The sequence below is a fragment of the Antechinus flavipes genome, chromosome 1 (genome assembly GCF_016432865.1).
Source record: "Antechinus flavipes isolate AdamAnt ecotype Samford, QLD, Australia chromosome 1, AdamAnt_v2, whole genome shotgun sequence".
Classification (NCBI taxonomy): Eukaryota; Metazoa; Chordata; class Mammalia; order Dasyuromorphia; family Dasyuridae; genus Antechinus; species Antechinus flavipes.
This window is the reverse complement of record NC_067398.1, coordinates 674,353,095-674,370,201: the sequence shown is the minus strand read 5'-3', so window position 1 is coordinate 674,370,201 and position 17,107 is coordinate 674,353,095. Positions and strand designations below refer to the sequence as shown.

The 17,107-nt window shown below is 34.1% G+C and overlaps 1 protein-coding gene across 1 annotated transcript in view; it reads right to left on the bottom strand.

The window, feature by feature from the left end:
- LOC127545179 (semaphorin-4E-like) overlaps positions 1-17,107 on the bottom strand; it is a 70,112-nt gene that overhangs the window by 12,909 nt on the left and 40,096 nt on the right. The window contains exons 8-10 of the mRNA XM_051972287.1: positions 4,325-4,476; positions 2,939-3,114; positions 455-611 (exon numbers count right to left, since the gene is read on the bottom strand). Of these exons, the coding sequence (XP_051828247.1) occupies positions 455-611; positions 2,939-3,114; positions 4,325-4,476 (485 nt within the window). The remainder of the gene's footprint in view (positions 1-454; positions 612-2,938; positions 3,115-4,324; positions 4,477-17,107) is intronic.

Here is a 17,107-nt window from a genome sequence, read left to right as displayed (position 1 = left end):
TGAGTATCAGCCAAGAAACTAATCGAGACAATTATTAGCTTCAATAAAGAAGCAGGATATGAAATACCCCCAAATGATTAAAGTGAAACAAAGCAGATGAACTATACATTGTAGGTGCCAGAAGGTCTAAGTTCTAGTCCCATCTGTTACTAACTTAATATGTGACTATGAATAAGTCATTTTACCTGATTTTGTTATATAAGTTTCAGTTAATTCATTAAGATACCAGACTAAGGATCTCTAAAGTTGCTTTCAATTCTGATATTTTATGTTCTAAGCACTTCTGATATTTTATGTTCTAAGCACTCTTCCTAGGTTAACATTCTATATTCTATACTCTAAGTTTTAAGTTGTCTTCCACCTTAGATACCTCCTGCTCTATTCTGTGATTCTGTGGTTGGATTGGTTATTCCTGTACTGTTTTCTCCCCTAAAGGAAATAAAAGAATATTTACAGCACCAGGTCGAGGGACAGGAACTTCTCCTCTGTACATCACCCACTTAACATGAGAATTTTCCATGGTTATAAGTCCTTTGTATTTTCCTTTGGAGAAAACATCTTGAACTGTTTTCATACTATAAGCACAAACTGCGGTGGTATCCAACTTCCCCCTAAGAAAATGCAGGGCGGGGGAAAGGAAAATAGAGTGAATTATACTTTTTGCATCATTACAGGAAGGAAGTGTGTTAAAGCTAAAATAACCTTCCAAGGAGCATGCTGCTACCTGTTTTCTTTGGCCACATTTTAACTTCACCTAAAAATAATTTTCTTATTCAAAGGAAAGACATGATACATCTTTTAGATGGATTTGTGATGTTATTTAAAGTCCTCAAAGCCCCATGCTCCCAGTGACTATGTCTGCAGGATTGTAGAGGTCAGTTACCTATAAGGATATCTCCTTCAACTACCCACTATCTTCTGTCCTCTTGTAGTAAAATAAAGTGAATCATAGTCATCCTGCTATGCACTGGGAATCCCGCTTTTCCACAAAAAGACAGGTGGTTCTTAGGGAGTGTACTGAAATAACACCAAAGACTAGTGTGGGGGAAAGAATGATGGATGTGGAGTTCCAGAACTTGAATTCTGGCTACCAGTGTATCCTAAACCTCTTTTCTGGTTCTCAAGTTTCCTCATATGCAAAATGAAGGAGCTAGACTAGATTTTTATGGTCCTTTACAATTTTCGGATATTTTCTATTGTCAAGCTAGGGTGCATCCAGAGGAAACAGATCTTGGTTAGATGAGGAAGGAATTAAAGACAAGCTACATGAAGATTAATTCAGGGAAATGGAAATGTTTAGTCTGGAGAAGAAAAAAGTTCTTTCTTTCTTTTTATATTTTGGTGGGGAAGTAGCAATCAAGGTTGTTACTTGCCCAAGGTTATACAACTATTAAGTGTCTGAGGCCATCTTAAAACTCAGGTCATCCTGACTCCAGGGCTGATACTCTATCCACTGTGTCACCTAGCTACCCCCAAAAGTATTTTCTTAAGGAAAAAGGGAAAAGGAAAGGAAGCAACATAATAACTGTTTTCAAGTACTTTGTCCTGTGGAAAAGGCATTGAACTCTGAATACAGAACTAAGGGCAAAATGTGGAAACATTGGGTATAATGGTTAAGGAAAACATAAACATTAAGAGCTATCTCCAGAAGCAGAGGAGGCTGCATCAGGAGGTAGTGGGTTCCTCCTGGTTGGAGATGAAGTGGAGACTACATTATTTGTTAGCAGGATTGTAGAAGGGCTTTCTATTGAGTTATAGGATTATAAAACTGCAAAGCCTTTGACCCAGAAATACCACTCTTGGGCTAGTCCCAAGGACTCATAAATACAAAAATATTTATAGCAATTCTCTTTGTGATGGCAAAAATTGGAAACTGAGGGCACGCCCATCAATTGGGGAATGGCTGAACAAGTTACAATATATAAATATGATGGTATTTTATTGTTATATAAGAAATGATGAAGAGGATGTTTCAGAGGAACTTTAGAAAACTTTAAGAACTGATGTGAGCAGAATCAGGATAACAATTTGCATAGTAACAGCAATATTATTAGGGAAAGCCAAATGTGAAAGATTTAGCTACTCTGATCAATACAATGATCCACCACAACCCCAAAGGACTCATGATGTAAAATGCTGTCTACTTTCAGATAGAGAATTGATGGATTCAGAGTACATATTTTTTTCCTTTTCCTTTTCCACTCCCCTGCCTCCACCCACCAAAATCGTCATTTCCTATACAACACATCAGGACTTGCACAAAGAGTGGGTGGGGGCCATTCTTTCTCCAAGCTTATATATTAATAGAGTATGGTCCAATTACTATTTAGCCTCATGTGCTTGGGACCTCAGTGCATCAACTCAAGCCTCAGCCCATTACATCTCCCGCTTTCTTTTGTTTTAGAACACAGAGTACATATTTTTTTCCTAATTTTTCTTGCCTTTTTTTTTCAGAACAAAGTTAATGTGGAATTATGTTTTTCATGACTATATATGTATAATAGATATTGTATTTCTTGTTTTTTTAATGTGTAGGGATTGGGTAGAGGGAAAAACTGTGGCACTGAAAATTTAAAAAGAAGAGTATGGGGTAGGGGTAGGCCTGATCATCCTTAAAATCTGTTCTGATTCAGATTCTGTGGTATGTGTGAAAGTCCCTTCCAGTCCTTCCTGTTTCATATTCTGAATTTCCTCCTAGTTCAGCCATATTCTAAGGTCTTTTCCAGGCCCTGACAGTCTATATTCTGTCTTCCAAGTTTCCTCCAGCTCTGGTATTCTATGCATTCTCTCACAAAACAATAATTAATTTCTCAAAGTGTTTTTCCAACTAGTTTAATTAAAAACAATTCTTGTGGAAACAATCTAATCTCACAGATAAACAACCTAGCTTGAACTGTTTCAGCTTTTCAGGGGCAGGGAAAAAAACTCTCCATCTTACCATTGCTGCATAAAAATCCCATAAAAGACTGTTTCTCTCCAGTCCCCTGTCTTAAGTAAAAAGACATCCTGAACAATGTTAAAGTGGAAATCTGATTCTGGAAGAGAACAGATGAGGCTGGCTTTTAAAAATGATGTCCATCTCTTCTGTAATAGTCGTTTCCCACCAAGGTCACCCTATAGGAAGAAAAATGGCCCAACTTAGAGACACAGGCTCCTGCTGAATAACAATGGAAGATGATAAAATGTTTTGATGCAAAAATATCAAACACACACACAAACATATTTAATGGTTACTATCATCTTAGTTAAAAATAGCTCAGTTCATATCACAATTTTAGATTTCCCAGGCAAAAGGAATAACTTTGCTTGACCCATGATAACAAAGATAAAGAATGGAATGAAGATAAAGAATGATCCAAAAGACCAAAAAGAAAAAAATAGTTAGAATGGAAGATGACAGGGGGAAAAGCACAGTGTTAAGCCAGAATTATAGGAAAGGACCTTAGAAATCATCTAATTCAACCTCTTTTTTTGAGGAGGGGAAAATAAGGCCCAGAAACCTGAAGTGACCTGTTTGAGGTCACAAAGAGATTTGATGGCAAAACCAGAACTGGACTCCAGATGACAAGGTCCTCTAGCAGCTTATATATGCTAAAGAATGGGAACAAAAGATAAAGGATTTTAATGAACACTGAGCTTTATGGGAAAAAATTAGCAAAGAAGGATCCTTTCTTTTCCTGATGTGCCACAGATGATGTGCTCAAAAACATCAAGAATAGATGATGATGGGAATCTCCTCCCATTCTTCATTCTTCATTAACATAAGCCTGAATCTGTGAACGACTTAATTTTTGGAATAATGAAAAAAGTTTAGATTTTCTGTGCTTTTACTATGTTACAACAATGTTAACTGGTATAGCAAAAATAGGATGTTTTTGATATGGAAATAGTGATATGGAATAGGGATAGAATTATTTTCATAGGAATAATGCTGGAGAGAGATGGAGAGGAGAAAAACAGATAGTAGAGTTTCCAGCTACATCTCTCCTTTCTTTTCCTTTCACTTTTGTCTTCCTTTCCTTCTCTTTCCACCTTTTCTCCTCTGCTCTGCCTTCCAGAAGGACACAAGAGAAGGTTTTGAGAGACAATGTGCAAGGGTTTGGCTATCATGTTTTAGCTATGTTATCAGAAAAGAGTAGTGGCTGGGTGTATGCTTCTCGTTGTTCTTCGTTTATGGCCCAAATTGGCCTAGGGATCAGTCAATGAATCATTGCACATTAATTGATCATATGCTCTGTGTTCAGGACTTTCTTTGCTTGCTTCATACACAAAACTTTGTTTTACATGCAAACAAGCAAAATGGCATCACTAACCAATCACTCACTTTGCAGACTCGAGCAATTCTGGAAACTAGAGGCTTCTCATAGAATTCAAATTCAATAGCTGTTTCGGTGAAGAATACATAAATTTTGTCATCATCTCCATCAGTATTTCCCCTGCTCTCTTGTATGAAATCCATATGAACAAATCTGGGTTCTGGAACAAAGAAGCCACACGTGTTACTGCACAAATTTTATTACAAGCTCTGGAAGTGAAGCCAAAACAGATGAGTTTTTTTACCTTTTCTTGATACTGTCTCACATTCTCTTGCCTATGAGTTTTTGCTTATATTGTTTCCCATTCCTGAGAGAGACCCCAGCAATTTCTTCCTTTTCAAAATCTATCCACCATTCAAAGGCTAATACAAGTGCCAAATTTTCTATGGAATGTGTCTTGCTTCCCCCCCACACACACACACACTTATCAAGATAAGTGAACTTGCCTCGTCCAATTTTAAGATCTTATAATTCTGGAAAAATATAATTTTGTAGGATTATAGAATGTTAGAATTGATAGTAACCTTAGGGCATAGAATATCAGAGCTAAAAGGAAATTAAAAGATCAGATTTGAATTGTGCCTAATGACTCACTTCCCCACTCACCATAGAGGCTCTTCCAAACCTTTTCATTCCTCCTCTTGCCACCCCTTTATACTTTTTAATCTTAGTACTTGTCTTCAAATTTCACTAAAAAAACTGAGGCCATTTGTTCCTTCTTCCCTCTTCCTCCTCTTGTATCATTCAGAAATACATGTCTTCTGCCATTATCTCTTCCTTCATCACTATCTCACATGAACAGATGCCAAAACAAACCCTTCTATGTATGCAAGTTTTCCCCCTCCAGCATTCCTATTCTTTGACTAATCTTCCGTCCCTCCCTATCTACTTAATACTTCCATGCTATTTACAAACATACCTATATCTCTTCTTTTCTTAAAAAAATCTTCCCTTGATCCATCTATGACTATTATCCTACAACCCTTCTCTCATTCAAGAATAAACTCCTTGAAAAGACTGTCCGATAATCAGCACTTCTACTTCCTTTCTTCTTTCTTTTTTAACACTCTGAGGTTTATCTTCTGGCCTCATTCAACTATAATTGCTCTCTCCAAAATTACCAAATTTCTCCTATTGACCAATATGGTGGAATTCTGGATTCTCATCCTTCTTGACCTCTCTGTAACTCTTCATATTTTTACTATCCTCCTCGGTGCTCTTTTCTCTAGGTTTTCATGATACTGCTCTTTCCTGATTCTCCTATCTATCTGACTGCTCCTTTTCTGTCTCTTTTGGCTTTTCATCCAGGTATTGTCCAATAACTATAGATGTTCCACAAGGCTCTAACTAGGCTTTATTCTCTTTTTGCCCTATGCTATTTTACTTTGTGATTTCATAAGTTCTTATTTGTTTGAATCCTTACAAAGTGTTAACTCATTAGAGTTGATAGAGACAATAATTATCTAATTTAGCATGGTTCAGTATGATTGATCTGATTCTACGAGGAGATGTTATGGGCCAGAACTTGAAACAGGGGACTAAGTGGAATTGAGGAGACAATGTTTAAATCTAGTTTAGAATTGATTTAATCCTACAACAAATAATGGTTTCCCAGTGATATAGTGATTGGTGTGTACTCAGTGTACAGCATATAAGCAAGAAGCTCTCAGGGCCAGAGAGCACTCTGGGAGATACAGAAGCCCACAAGCCCACTCTCGGAGGTGGAGACATATTCATTCCATCTTCCACCTTTGTGCTGGCTGGAGGCTGAAGAAAGCAGAGGCTAAAGACAAACTGCAAGAGCTCTTGGAACCAAGCAGAGAGATAGGCCTCTAAGAAAGCTAACTGGCCCAAGGAAAGAGATAAGACTTGGAAGGAGAAAATAAACGTTTGGATTTTATCAGCTGGCTGCATTTGGGGTGAATAAAATTATTACCTTGAACCGAAACTAAGGCTGCCTCCAGAGAACCTCCCCTGAGAAACCTGCTCACAGAGAACCATCATATCTATTAGAAAAAGAAGAACACCACACTTATTCAATATCATCTCTATACTAATAATTTTCAAATCTCTTGTCCAGCCCTAACCTCTCTCTTAATTTCCACTCTGACATTTCCAACTGCTTATTGGATAGCTTAATCTGCATATCCTATAGGCATTTTAAACTCAACAAAACCTAAATTAAACTCATTAATTTAAAAAAAAATATATCATTATTTATCATTCCCAGGGGTGAAGTCAAAATGGCAGAATAAAGCCAGGAAGCTGCTCGCACTTTCCTAGTTTCCATAGAAAACCACATGAATCTAAGTCTTTGAACAGAGTGAGAGAGACTCTCCAGATCAAGACAGATTGGAAAGATCAGTCTCACTGGGATGAAAGGGATGTTTAGCCCAGCTCAGATCATGTCCAGGAAATCTAGTGAGAGGGTCTTAATCACAGCAGATCAGCAACTGAGGTTCTTGGTCCTAAATGAGTTACAGAACAGATCAGTGGAGCAGCCTCCAGTCTCAGTACAGAAGGCAAATAACAACCCGGGAAACCAGCCTGTTGGCCTGGAGAGATCAGCTAGAGCTACCTCCTGCTGTGATCAAGACACCAAACACAAAAAGCCCCAGTGCTCAAAGCCAAAGCTCAGAGTTGCACAAGAAATTTGGGTCAGTGCTCCCTGTACCCCAGAAGCAGGGCTTGACCATAAATGTCACGAAAAAGGGAAAACAAGAAACAGTAAAGAACTTTAACCATAGAAAGCAACTATGATGACAGGGAAGACCAAAATATCTTTAGAAGAGGACAAAATGCCCACACGAGATATCTCAAAGAGTGATATCAACTGGTCTCAAGTCCAAAGAGGCTTCTTGGAAGCACTCAGAAAGGATTTTAAGGCAAATAAGAGAGGTAGCAGAAAAGTTGAGGAAAGAAATGAGAGTATGCAAGAGAGAGTCAACAGCTTAGAAAAGGAAGGATAAAAACTGGCTGAAGAAAACAATTCTTTAAAAAATACAATTAGCCAAATGCAAGAAAAAATGCACTGAAGAAAACTTTGAAAACACTTTGAAAAGTAGAATTAATCTAATGGAAAAGGGGATAAAAAAGCTAACAAGAAAATCACACATTAAAAACTAGAACCGGGCAAATGGAAGCTAATGACTCTATGAGACATCAAGAATCAGCCAAACAAACAAAAAAGAATGAAAAAATGGGGAAAAAATATCATTGAAAAAACAGGTAGCCTGGAAAAAGAGATATGAGAGAGATAATTTAAAAATTATTGATCTACCCGAAGGCTACGACACGCCACCCCCCCCCCCCAAAGATTCTGGATAGCATTATTCAAGAGACCATCAAATAAAACTACCCTGATATACTAGATATACTGGAACCAGAGAGTAAAATAATCACTGAAAGAATACATCTATCATCTCTGGAAAGAGATCCCACAGTAAAACCCCAAGAATCATTGTTGCAAAACTCCAGAATGATAATCTCAAGGAAAAAATACTGCAAGCTGGCATAAAAAATTCAAGTATCAAGAAACAATAGTCAGGATTACCCAAGATCTGGCAGCTTCTACAATAAAGCCTGGAATACCATATTGTGGAAGGCAAAGGACCTGGGAACAAGAATCAACTATCCAATGAGGCTGAGTTACATCTTTTAGGAAATGGATCTTCAATGAAGTAAGGAACTTTAAATAATTTTGATTGAAAAAAACAGAACTAAACAGAAAATTTGATCTTCAAACACAACTCAAGAGAAGTATAGAAAAGTAGATAGGGAAAGAAAAAAATTATTTAAAGGTTAAATTGTTTAAAACCCTAGATGGGAAAACGAAACTTGTCACTCTTGAGAACTGTATCTTTTATCGGGGCAATTAGAGGGAGCATACATTAATCTGCATATCCTATAGGGATTTTAAACTCAACAAAACCTAAATTAAACTGACAATGATATTAAAGAAAAAGATGTTAAGAGGTGGGAAAAATTGTATTGGGAGTAGAAGAAAGGGGAGGCAAAATGGGACAAATTAGATCACATGAAGAGACACAAAAGCCTTATTACAATAGAGGGGAAGAAGGAATGAGCATTGTGTAAAGGTTAATCTCAGTCAGTTTTGGCTCAAAGAAAAAATAACATATTCACTTAGTTGGGTTTAGAAATTTATTTCACCCTATAAAGAAATAGGAGGAGAAAGGGGAAAGAAAAGGGAGGAGCTGGATAGAAAGGAGGGCAGAAACACTAGGAGAAAGGGCTAAGAAGGGAGGAGGGATGATAGAAGAGTGGGCAAGTTGAGGATAAGGTGGATCAGAAACAAAACACTAGTAAGGAGAGACAGGATGGAAAGAGAGAACAAATCATAGAAACAATCAATAATTTCATCTGAAAGAATGACAATGAGACAACATATCAAAGTATATGGGATGCAACCAAAGCAGTTTTTAGAGGAAATTTTATATCTCTAAATAGTTACATGAATAAAACAGAGAAAGAAGAGATCAATGAATTGGGCATGAAACTAAAAAAGGTAGAAAAAGAACAAATTAAAAATCCACAATTAAAAACCAAATTAGACAGTCTTTAAATTAAAGGAGAGATTAATAAAATTGAAAGAAAACTATTGAACTAATTAATAAAACTACAAGTTGATTTTCTGAAAGAAAAAAAAAACAAAATAGAGAAGTCTTTGATTAGAAAAAAGGAAAAAAAAAAACAACAGCATCAAAAATGAAAAGAGTGAATTTGCCATCAATGAAGAAGAAATTAAAGCAATAATTAGGAGCTATTTAACCAAGTATATGCCAATAAATCTGACAATTTAATTGAAATAGATGAATATTTACAAAAATATATCAATTGCCCAGATTAACAGAAGAGGAAATATATTACCTAAAAGTCCCATTTAGAAAAATTTTAGAAAATCAAACAATCCATCAATGAACTCCCTAAGAAAAAACTCTAGGGCCAGATGGCCCTACAAGATACAAGAAAATTCTATCAAACATTTAAAGAACAATTAATTCTAATATTATATAAACTATTTGTAAAAATAGGCAAAAGAGTCCTTTCAAATTCCGTTTTTTGATACAAATATGGTGCTGATACCTAAACCAGGAAGAGCTAAAACATAGAAAATTACAGACCAATATCTCTATTGAATATTGATGCAAAAATTTTAAATAAAACATTAGCAAAGAGATTACAATAATTTATCAGCATAAACACTATGACCAAGTGGAATTTATACCAGGAATGAAGGATTGGTTCAAGAAAACAATTAGCGTAATTGACCATAGCAATAACAAAATTAACAAAACATAAGATAATCTCAATAGATGCAGAAAAAGCTTTTGACAATATACAATACCTATTCCTATTAAAAACACTAGAGTGTGTAGGAATAAATGGAGCTTTCCTTAAAATGATAAGCAGTATCTATCTAACTACCAGCAAGCATTACTGTAATGCTTGTAATGGAGAGAAGCTAAACACATTTCCAATAAAATCAGATAAAACAAGTATACCCATTATAACTAGTATCATATAATATTGTACGTGAAATGTTGGCTTTAGCAATAAGAAAAGAAAAAGAAATGAAAGGCGTAGGTAATGAGCAGATAAAACTATCACTTTTTGCAACTGATATAATGGTATATATAGAGAATCTTAGGAATGCCAAAATTCCAATCCCAAAAATCTACTTGAAACAATAGTGTTAGCAAAGTTGCAAGATATAAAATTAACCCACACAAATCATTAACATTTCTATATATTACTAACAAAGCCCAGCAGTAAGAGAAAGAGAAATTCCATTTAAAACAACTATATACAAAATAAAATATTTACATGTCTGCCTGCCAAGACAAACCTAGGAACTATATGAAAACAGTTACAAAATGCTTCTCACACAAATAAACTATTGGAAAAATATCAATTGCTCATGGCTAGGTCGAGCTAACATAATAAAAATGACAATTCTACTTAAATTTGTCAATTTATTCAGTGTTATACCGATCAAACTGCCAAAAAAATTTTATAGAGCTAGAAAAAATAATAATAAAATTCAACTGGAAGTGCAAGAATATCAAGGGAATTAATAGAAAAAAAATGCAAAGGACAGTAGCCTAGCAGTACCAGACCTAAACTCCATATAAAGCAGTAGTCATCACAATCATCTGGTATTGGCTAAGAAATAGAGTGATGGATCAGTGAACTAGATCAGATACACATGATACAGTAATCAATGACTATAGTAATCTAGTGTTTGATAAACCCCTAAATTCCAGTTTCAGTGATAAGAACTCACTATTTGACAAAAATTTCCGGGAAAACTGGAAAATAATATGTCAGAAACTTGACATAGATCTACATCTTACACCTCATACCAAAAGAAGATCAAAATGGGTACATGATTTAGGCATAAAGGATGATATATAAGCAAATTAGATGAGCAAGGAATAGTATACCTATCAGTTCTTTGGAGAAGGGAGAAATTTATGGCCAAAGAAGAACTAGAGAACATTAATGGAATGTAAAATGGGCAACTTTGATAATATTAAATAAAAAAGGTTTTGCACAAACAAAACCAATTCAAACAAGATTAAAAGGGAAGTACAAGGCTGGAAAGAAATTTTACAGCCATTATTTCTGATAAAGACTTCATTTCTAAAATATATAAAGAACTGAGTCAAATTTATAAGAATACAAGTCATTCCCCCACTGAGAAATGGTCAAAGAATATAAGCAGAGATGGAGACATAAAAGCCATTTATGGTCATATGAAAAAATGATCTAAATTACTATTGATTAGAAAAATGTAAATTAAAATAACTCTAAGGTACCATTTCACACCTCTCAGATTGGCTAAGATAACAGGAAAAGATAATGATAAATGTTGGTTAGGGATGTGGGACATCAATGCATTGTAGGTAGAGCTGCAAAATGATCCAATCATTCTGGAGAGCAATTTGGAACTATGCCTAAGGGTTATCAAACTGTGCATACCTTTTGATCCAGCAGTGCCACTACTGGGTCTATATCCCAAAGAAATCATAAAAGAGGGTAAAGGACCCACTTTGTAGCAGCTCTTTTTTATTTTTTAAAAAGCTTTTAATTTTCAAAACATATACATAACTTTCAACATTTACCCTTGCAAAACCTTATTTTTTTTGCAAAACCTTATGATCCAAATTTTTTTCTCCCTTTCTTCCCCCAATCTCCTCCCCTAGATGCTAAGTAATGCAATATAAGAAGGTGCAATTCTTCTATACATATTTCCACAATTATGTTGCACAAAAAAATCAGATCAAAAAGGAAATAAAACAAAAAAGAAAATAAAATGCAAGCAAAACAATAACAAAAAAGTGAAAATGCAATGTTGTGATCCACACTCAGTTTCCACTGTCTCTGAGTATAGATGGTTCTCTCTATCACAAGACCATTGGAATTGTCCTGAATCATCTCATTGTTTAAAAGAGCCATGTCCACCAGAATTGATCATCATATAATCTTTCTGTTGCCATGTACAATGTTCTCCTGGTTCTACTCCACTTAACAAAAGTTCATGAAGTTTCTCCAGGCCTTTCTGAAATCAACTTGCTGATCATTTCTTATAGAACAATAATATTCCATAACATTCATATATTATAACTTATTCAGCCATTCCCCAACTGATGGGCATCCACTCAGTTTCCAGTTCCCTGCTACTACAAAAAGGGCTGCTTCAAACATTCTTGCATAAGTGGATCTCTTTCCTCTTTTTATTATCTCTTTGGGTACAGACCCAGTAGAAACAGTGCTAGATCAAAGGGTATGCACAGTAAGCCCTTTGGGCATAGTTCCATATTGAAGCAGCTCTTCTTGTGGTAGCAAAGAATTAAAAAACGAGTAGATGTGTAATGGAGTATTATTGTTGTATAAAAAATGATGAACAAGCTGATTTTTAAAAGGTCTGAAAAAATTACATGAATTGATGCTGAGTGAAACAAGCAGAATCAGGAAAACACTGTACACAGAAACAGAAAGACTATGTGATGATCAACGATGATAGATTTGGTTCTATCATTAGTTCCAATTTTTTCTCACCTCAATAATTTCTTTTTCTGTAATATTAGTCAGTCTTATAGTCAGAATTATTTTAATTTGCAATTCTCTAATCAATAGTGATTTAGAACATTTTAAAATATGACTATTATAGGCAACTTTGATTTCTTCAGAAAACTGCCTGTTCATATCCTTTGACCATTTATCAATTGGGGAATGACTCATTCTTAAAATACTTTAATAATTACTCAGTTTTCTTTATATTTGATAAGAGAGGTCTTTAACAGAAAAACTTAATGTAAAATTCCCCTTCCCCCAGTTTCCTACTTTCCTTCTAACTTTGGCTGCATTGGTTTTGTTTATTCAAAACCTTTTTAATTTAATGTAATCAAAATTAAACATTTTACATCCTGAATTACCTGCTATTTCTTATTTGGTCACAAATTCTTTCCTTATTTGTAATGACAGATAAAAATTTCCATGCTCCCCTAATTTGCTGATGACATCACCCTTTATATCAAATCATAAACCCATTTTGACTTTATCTTGGTATATAGTGTGAGATGCTGATTTATACTTAAGTTTCTGTCAAATTGCTTTCTTGTTTTCTCAGCAATTTTTGTCAAATAGTGAGTTCCTGTCCCCAAAGCATAAACCCCAAAGTTTGGGTTTATCAAACACTAAATTACTACGATCACTTATTACCATGTATTATGTACCTGATGCATTCAACTAATTCACTACTCTATTTTAGACACCACCACATGGTTTTAATGATTATCATTTTGTAATACAGTTTGAAATCTGGTACTGTTATGCCACCTTCCTTTACATTTTTTTTATTGATTCCCTTGTGTGTCTTGAGTTCTTGTAGATGAACTTTGTTATTATTTTTTTCCTATCTCTATAAAATTGTCTTGGTAGTTTTATTGATATGGCACTAAAAAAAGAAATTTATTTAGGTGGAGTTGTCATTTTTATTATATTGGTTTGGTCTACCCATGAGCAATTAATCTTTCTCCAAATGTTTAGATTTGTATTTGTATGAAAAGTGGTTTGTAACTAAATTCATATAGTTCCTGTTTTGGCAAAAGACTCCCAAGTATTTTATATTGTCAGCAGTTTTTTAAAATGGATTTTTTCTCCCATCTTTTTGTGTTGAATTTTGTTAATAATAAATAGAAATGCTGATGATTTATATGGCTTGTTTTGTATTTTGCAACTTTAATAAGTTAATTATTTCAACTAGTTTTTAGTTGATTCTCTAGGATTCTCTAAGTATACCATCATATCACCTGCAAAGAATGATAGTTGTTTCCTCATTGTCTATTCTAATTATTTAAATTTTTTTCTTGTCTTATTGCTATAGCTAACATTTTTAATACAATATTGAATAACAGTGTTGATAATGGGCATCATTACTTCATTTCTGAATTTCCTGGGAAGGCTTCTTGTTTATCCCCATTACAAATAATACTTACGGATAGTTTTAGAAAGAAGCTAATAATTTTCAGGAAAGCTCCATTTATTCCTATGCTTTATAGGGTTTTGTTTTGTTTTTTTAATAGGAATGAGGTTGTATTTTGTCAAAAGCCTTTACTGTATCTATTGAGAAAATGATATGATTTCTGTGGTTTAATTATTGATGTGGTCAATTATGCTGACAGTTTCCTAATATTGAACCAGCCCTGCATTTCTTGTATAAATCCCATTTGGTCATAATGTATGATCTTTATGATACATTGCTTTAATCTCCTTGATGGTATTTTAGTTAAATTTTTTACATTAATATTCACTCATTTTCTTTCTGTTTTGGTTCTTTCTGGCTTAGTTATCAGTATCACATTTGTGTCATAAAAGGAATTTTGTAGGACTTTTTCTTTCCTTCTTTTTTTCAATAGTTATATAGAACTACAATTGTTATTCTTTAAATGACTGGTAGAACTCACTTATTAATCCATTTGTTTTGAGGAACTTTTCTTAGGGAGCTCATTTATGGCTTGCTTAATTTCTTTTTCTAAAATAAGATTATTGAAGTACTTTATTTCTTCTTCTGCTAATCTGGACAATTTATATTTTTGTAAATATTCAAGTATTTCACCTAGCTTATCAGATTTTCAGACATGTAATTGAGCAAAAAAGCTCCTAACAATTGCTTTCAAATTCCTCTTCATTGTTGATACATTCACTCCTTTCAATTCTGAAACTGTTAGATTTGATTTTCTTTTTTCTTTCTTTTTAAAGCAAATTGTTTATCTAATTTTATTATTTTCCCTCCATAAAATCCAGCTCATGGTTTATTTACTTCAATGGCTTTCTTATTTTTAGTTTTATTAATCATTCTTTTGATTTTCAGTATTTCCAACATGGTGTTTAATTAAGGATTTTTAATTTGTTCTATTTTTATTTTTTATTGCATGTTCAATTCATTGATGTGCTTTTTCTATAGTTTATTGATGTAAGCATTTAAAGATGTGCCCTCTTAAATACTGCTTTTATTGCATCCCATAAATTTTATTATGTTGCCTCATTGTTGTCAATTCTCTTCAGAGAAATTATTTATTGTTTCTATGATTGTTTCTCTGACCCACTGATTCTTTAATATTATTCAGCTTCCAATTAATTTTAATCTTTGTTTACATAGCCCTTTATTGAATATAATTTTATTTCAATATGGTCTTGAAAATTATGCATTCAATATTTCTACTTTTCTACATTTGTTTATGAGGTTTTTATGCCCTAATTTAATAGATCAAGATTTACAAAAGTGCTATATACCCTGAGAAAGAGGCATATTCCTTTCTGTTCCCATTCAGTTTTCTTCAGGGGTCTATCATATTAACTTTTCCAAAATTCTATTCATCTCCTTAACTTCTTTCTTGTTTATCTTATGATTAGACTTATCTAGAGAGGCAAATGTTGTGGTATCCTATTAGTATGATTTTACTGTTTTCTTCTACAACTCATTTAACTTTTTTAAGGATTTAGATACTATAATTAAAACAACTCTGGGATACCACCTTACATCTATTACCATGGCAGAAATGGGAAATTATGCTGAGGGGATGTGGAAAACTTGGGACACTAATGCACTGTTGGTGGAGTCATGAACTAGTCCAATCATTATGAAGAACAATATGGAACTAAACTCAAAAACTATATGTGCATACCCTTTGATCCATCAATACCACTACAAGATCTGTATCCCAAAGAGATCAAAGAAAAGGGGGAAAAAAGACCTATTTGTATAACAGTATTTATAGCAATTCTTTTTGTGATGGCAAAGAATTGGAGACGAGGGAATGCCCATCAACTGGGAAATGGATGAACCATTGTGGTATATGAATATGATGGAGTACAAATATATAATACTATAATAAATGACAAAGTAGATTGGTTTCAGAAAATCCTGGGAAGACTTAAAAGACAGATCAAAAGTAGGAATACGCTGTACACAGTAACAGCAATATTTTAAGATTGATCAATTGTGAAAGACTTAGCAAATCTTATGAAGACAATGATCCCACACAATTCCAAAGGACTCATGAAGAAAAATGCTAACCACTTCCAAAGAGACAACTAATATACTCTGAATGCAGAGTGAAGCATACTTAAAAAAAACCCAACAATTTTATTTTTGTCATTTCATTTTGTTTTTATTTATTTTGCAACAAGGTTAATATGGAAATGTTTTGCATGACTTTATAGGTGTAATTGAAATTAAAATGCTTTCCTTCTCAAATAGGGGGGAGGTGTGGAAGGGAAAGAGAATTTGGAACTCAGAATTTTTTTAAAATGTTAAAAACTTTTTTACATATAATTGGGAAATATTTAACAAATTAAAGAAAAATAATTTTTAAAAATAGAGGAAAAATAATTTGGATGGGTAGAATATTTAGTGGATATATGTTTAGTATTTATATTACTTCATTGTCTCTAGTACCTTTTAGCATAATGTAATTTCCTTGCTTATCTTTTAAAATTAGTTCTATGTTTGCTTTTGCTTTTTCTCAGATCATGTTGCTACTCCTGCTTTTTTTTTTTTTTCTTAACCTTGGACTAATGCACAATAGATTCTGTTCTAGGCCCTTATTTTTACTTTGTGGGTATCTCTCTGTTTAAAGGCCATATTGCTGTATTCTGGTTTTTAATCCATTCTGATAGCCATTTATGTTTTATACGTGAGTTCTTCCTATCCAAATTCACAGTTATAATTACTGTCTATTTTCCTCCATCCTATTTTTTCCTGTTAATCTTTCTTTTTCTTTTTTGTCTCGTCCCTCCTCAAAAGTTGGTTTTGCTTCTGACAACTGTCTTCCTTAATTTACTCTCTTTTCTATCAGTCTCTCCTCTCTCCTCTCTCTTCTCATTCATTTCTCCTCCTATCTCCCTTCTAGTTGAATTAGATTTCTATAATTAACTGAGTATGTATATTATTCCCTTCTTTGCTCTGGAACTGAGATGCAAAACTACATATGGGCATGCTATTGGCTCCTGCATCCAGTGCCAGCAAAAGGTTCCCTGCACGCTCTTTCTGCCCAGTTTTTCAACTCCCTTCCCACATGTGGGCTCAGAGCTCCTGAAGCTGTTGCAGTGGTGGTTTTGCCATGGCCTGGATCGTGCTCCATGCTGACCTCCACCCTGGTATTTCCTGCTGACCTCCTAAGTTGTTTTGGGCAGGAAAAATGTCTCATTCTGGTCTTTTGTTGGCTCTGCCACTTCAGAATTCGATTTGAGACGTTAATTTAAAA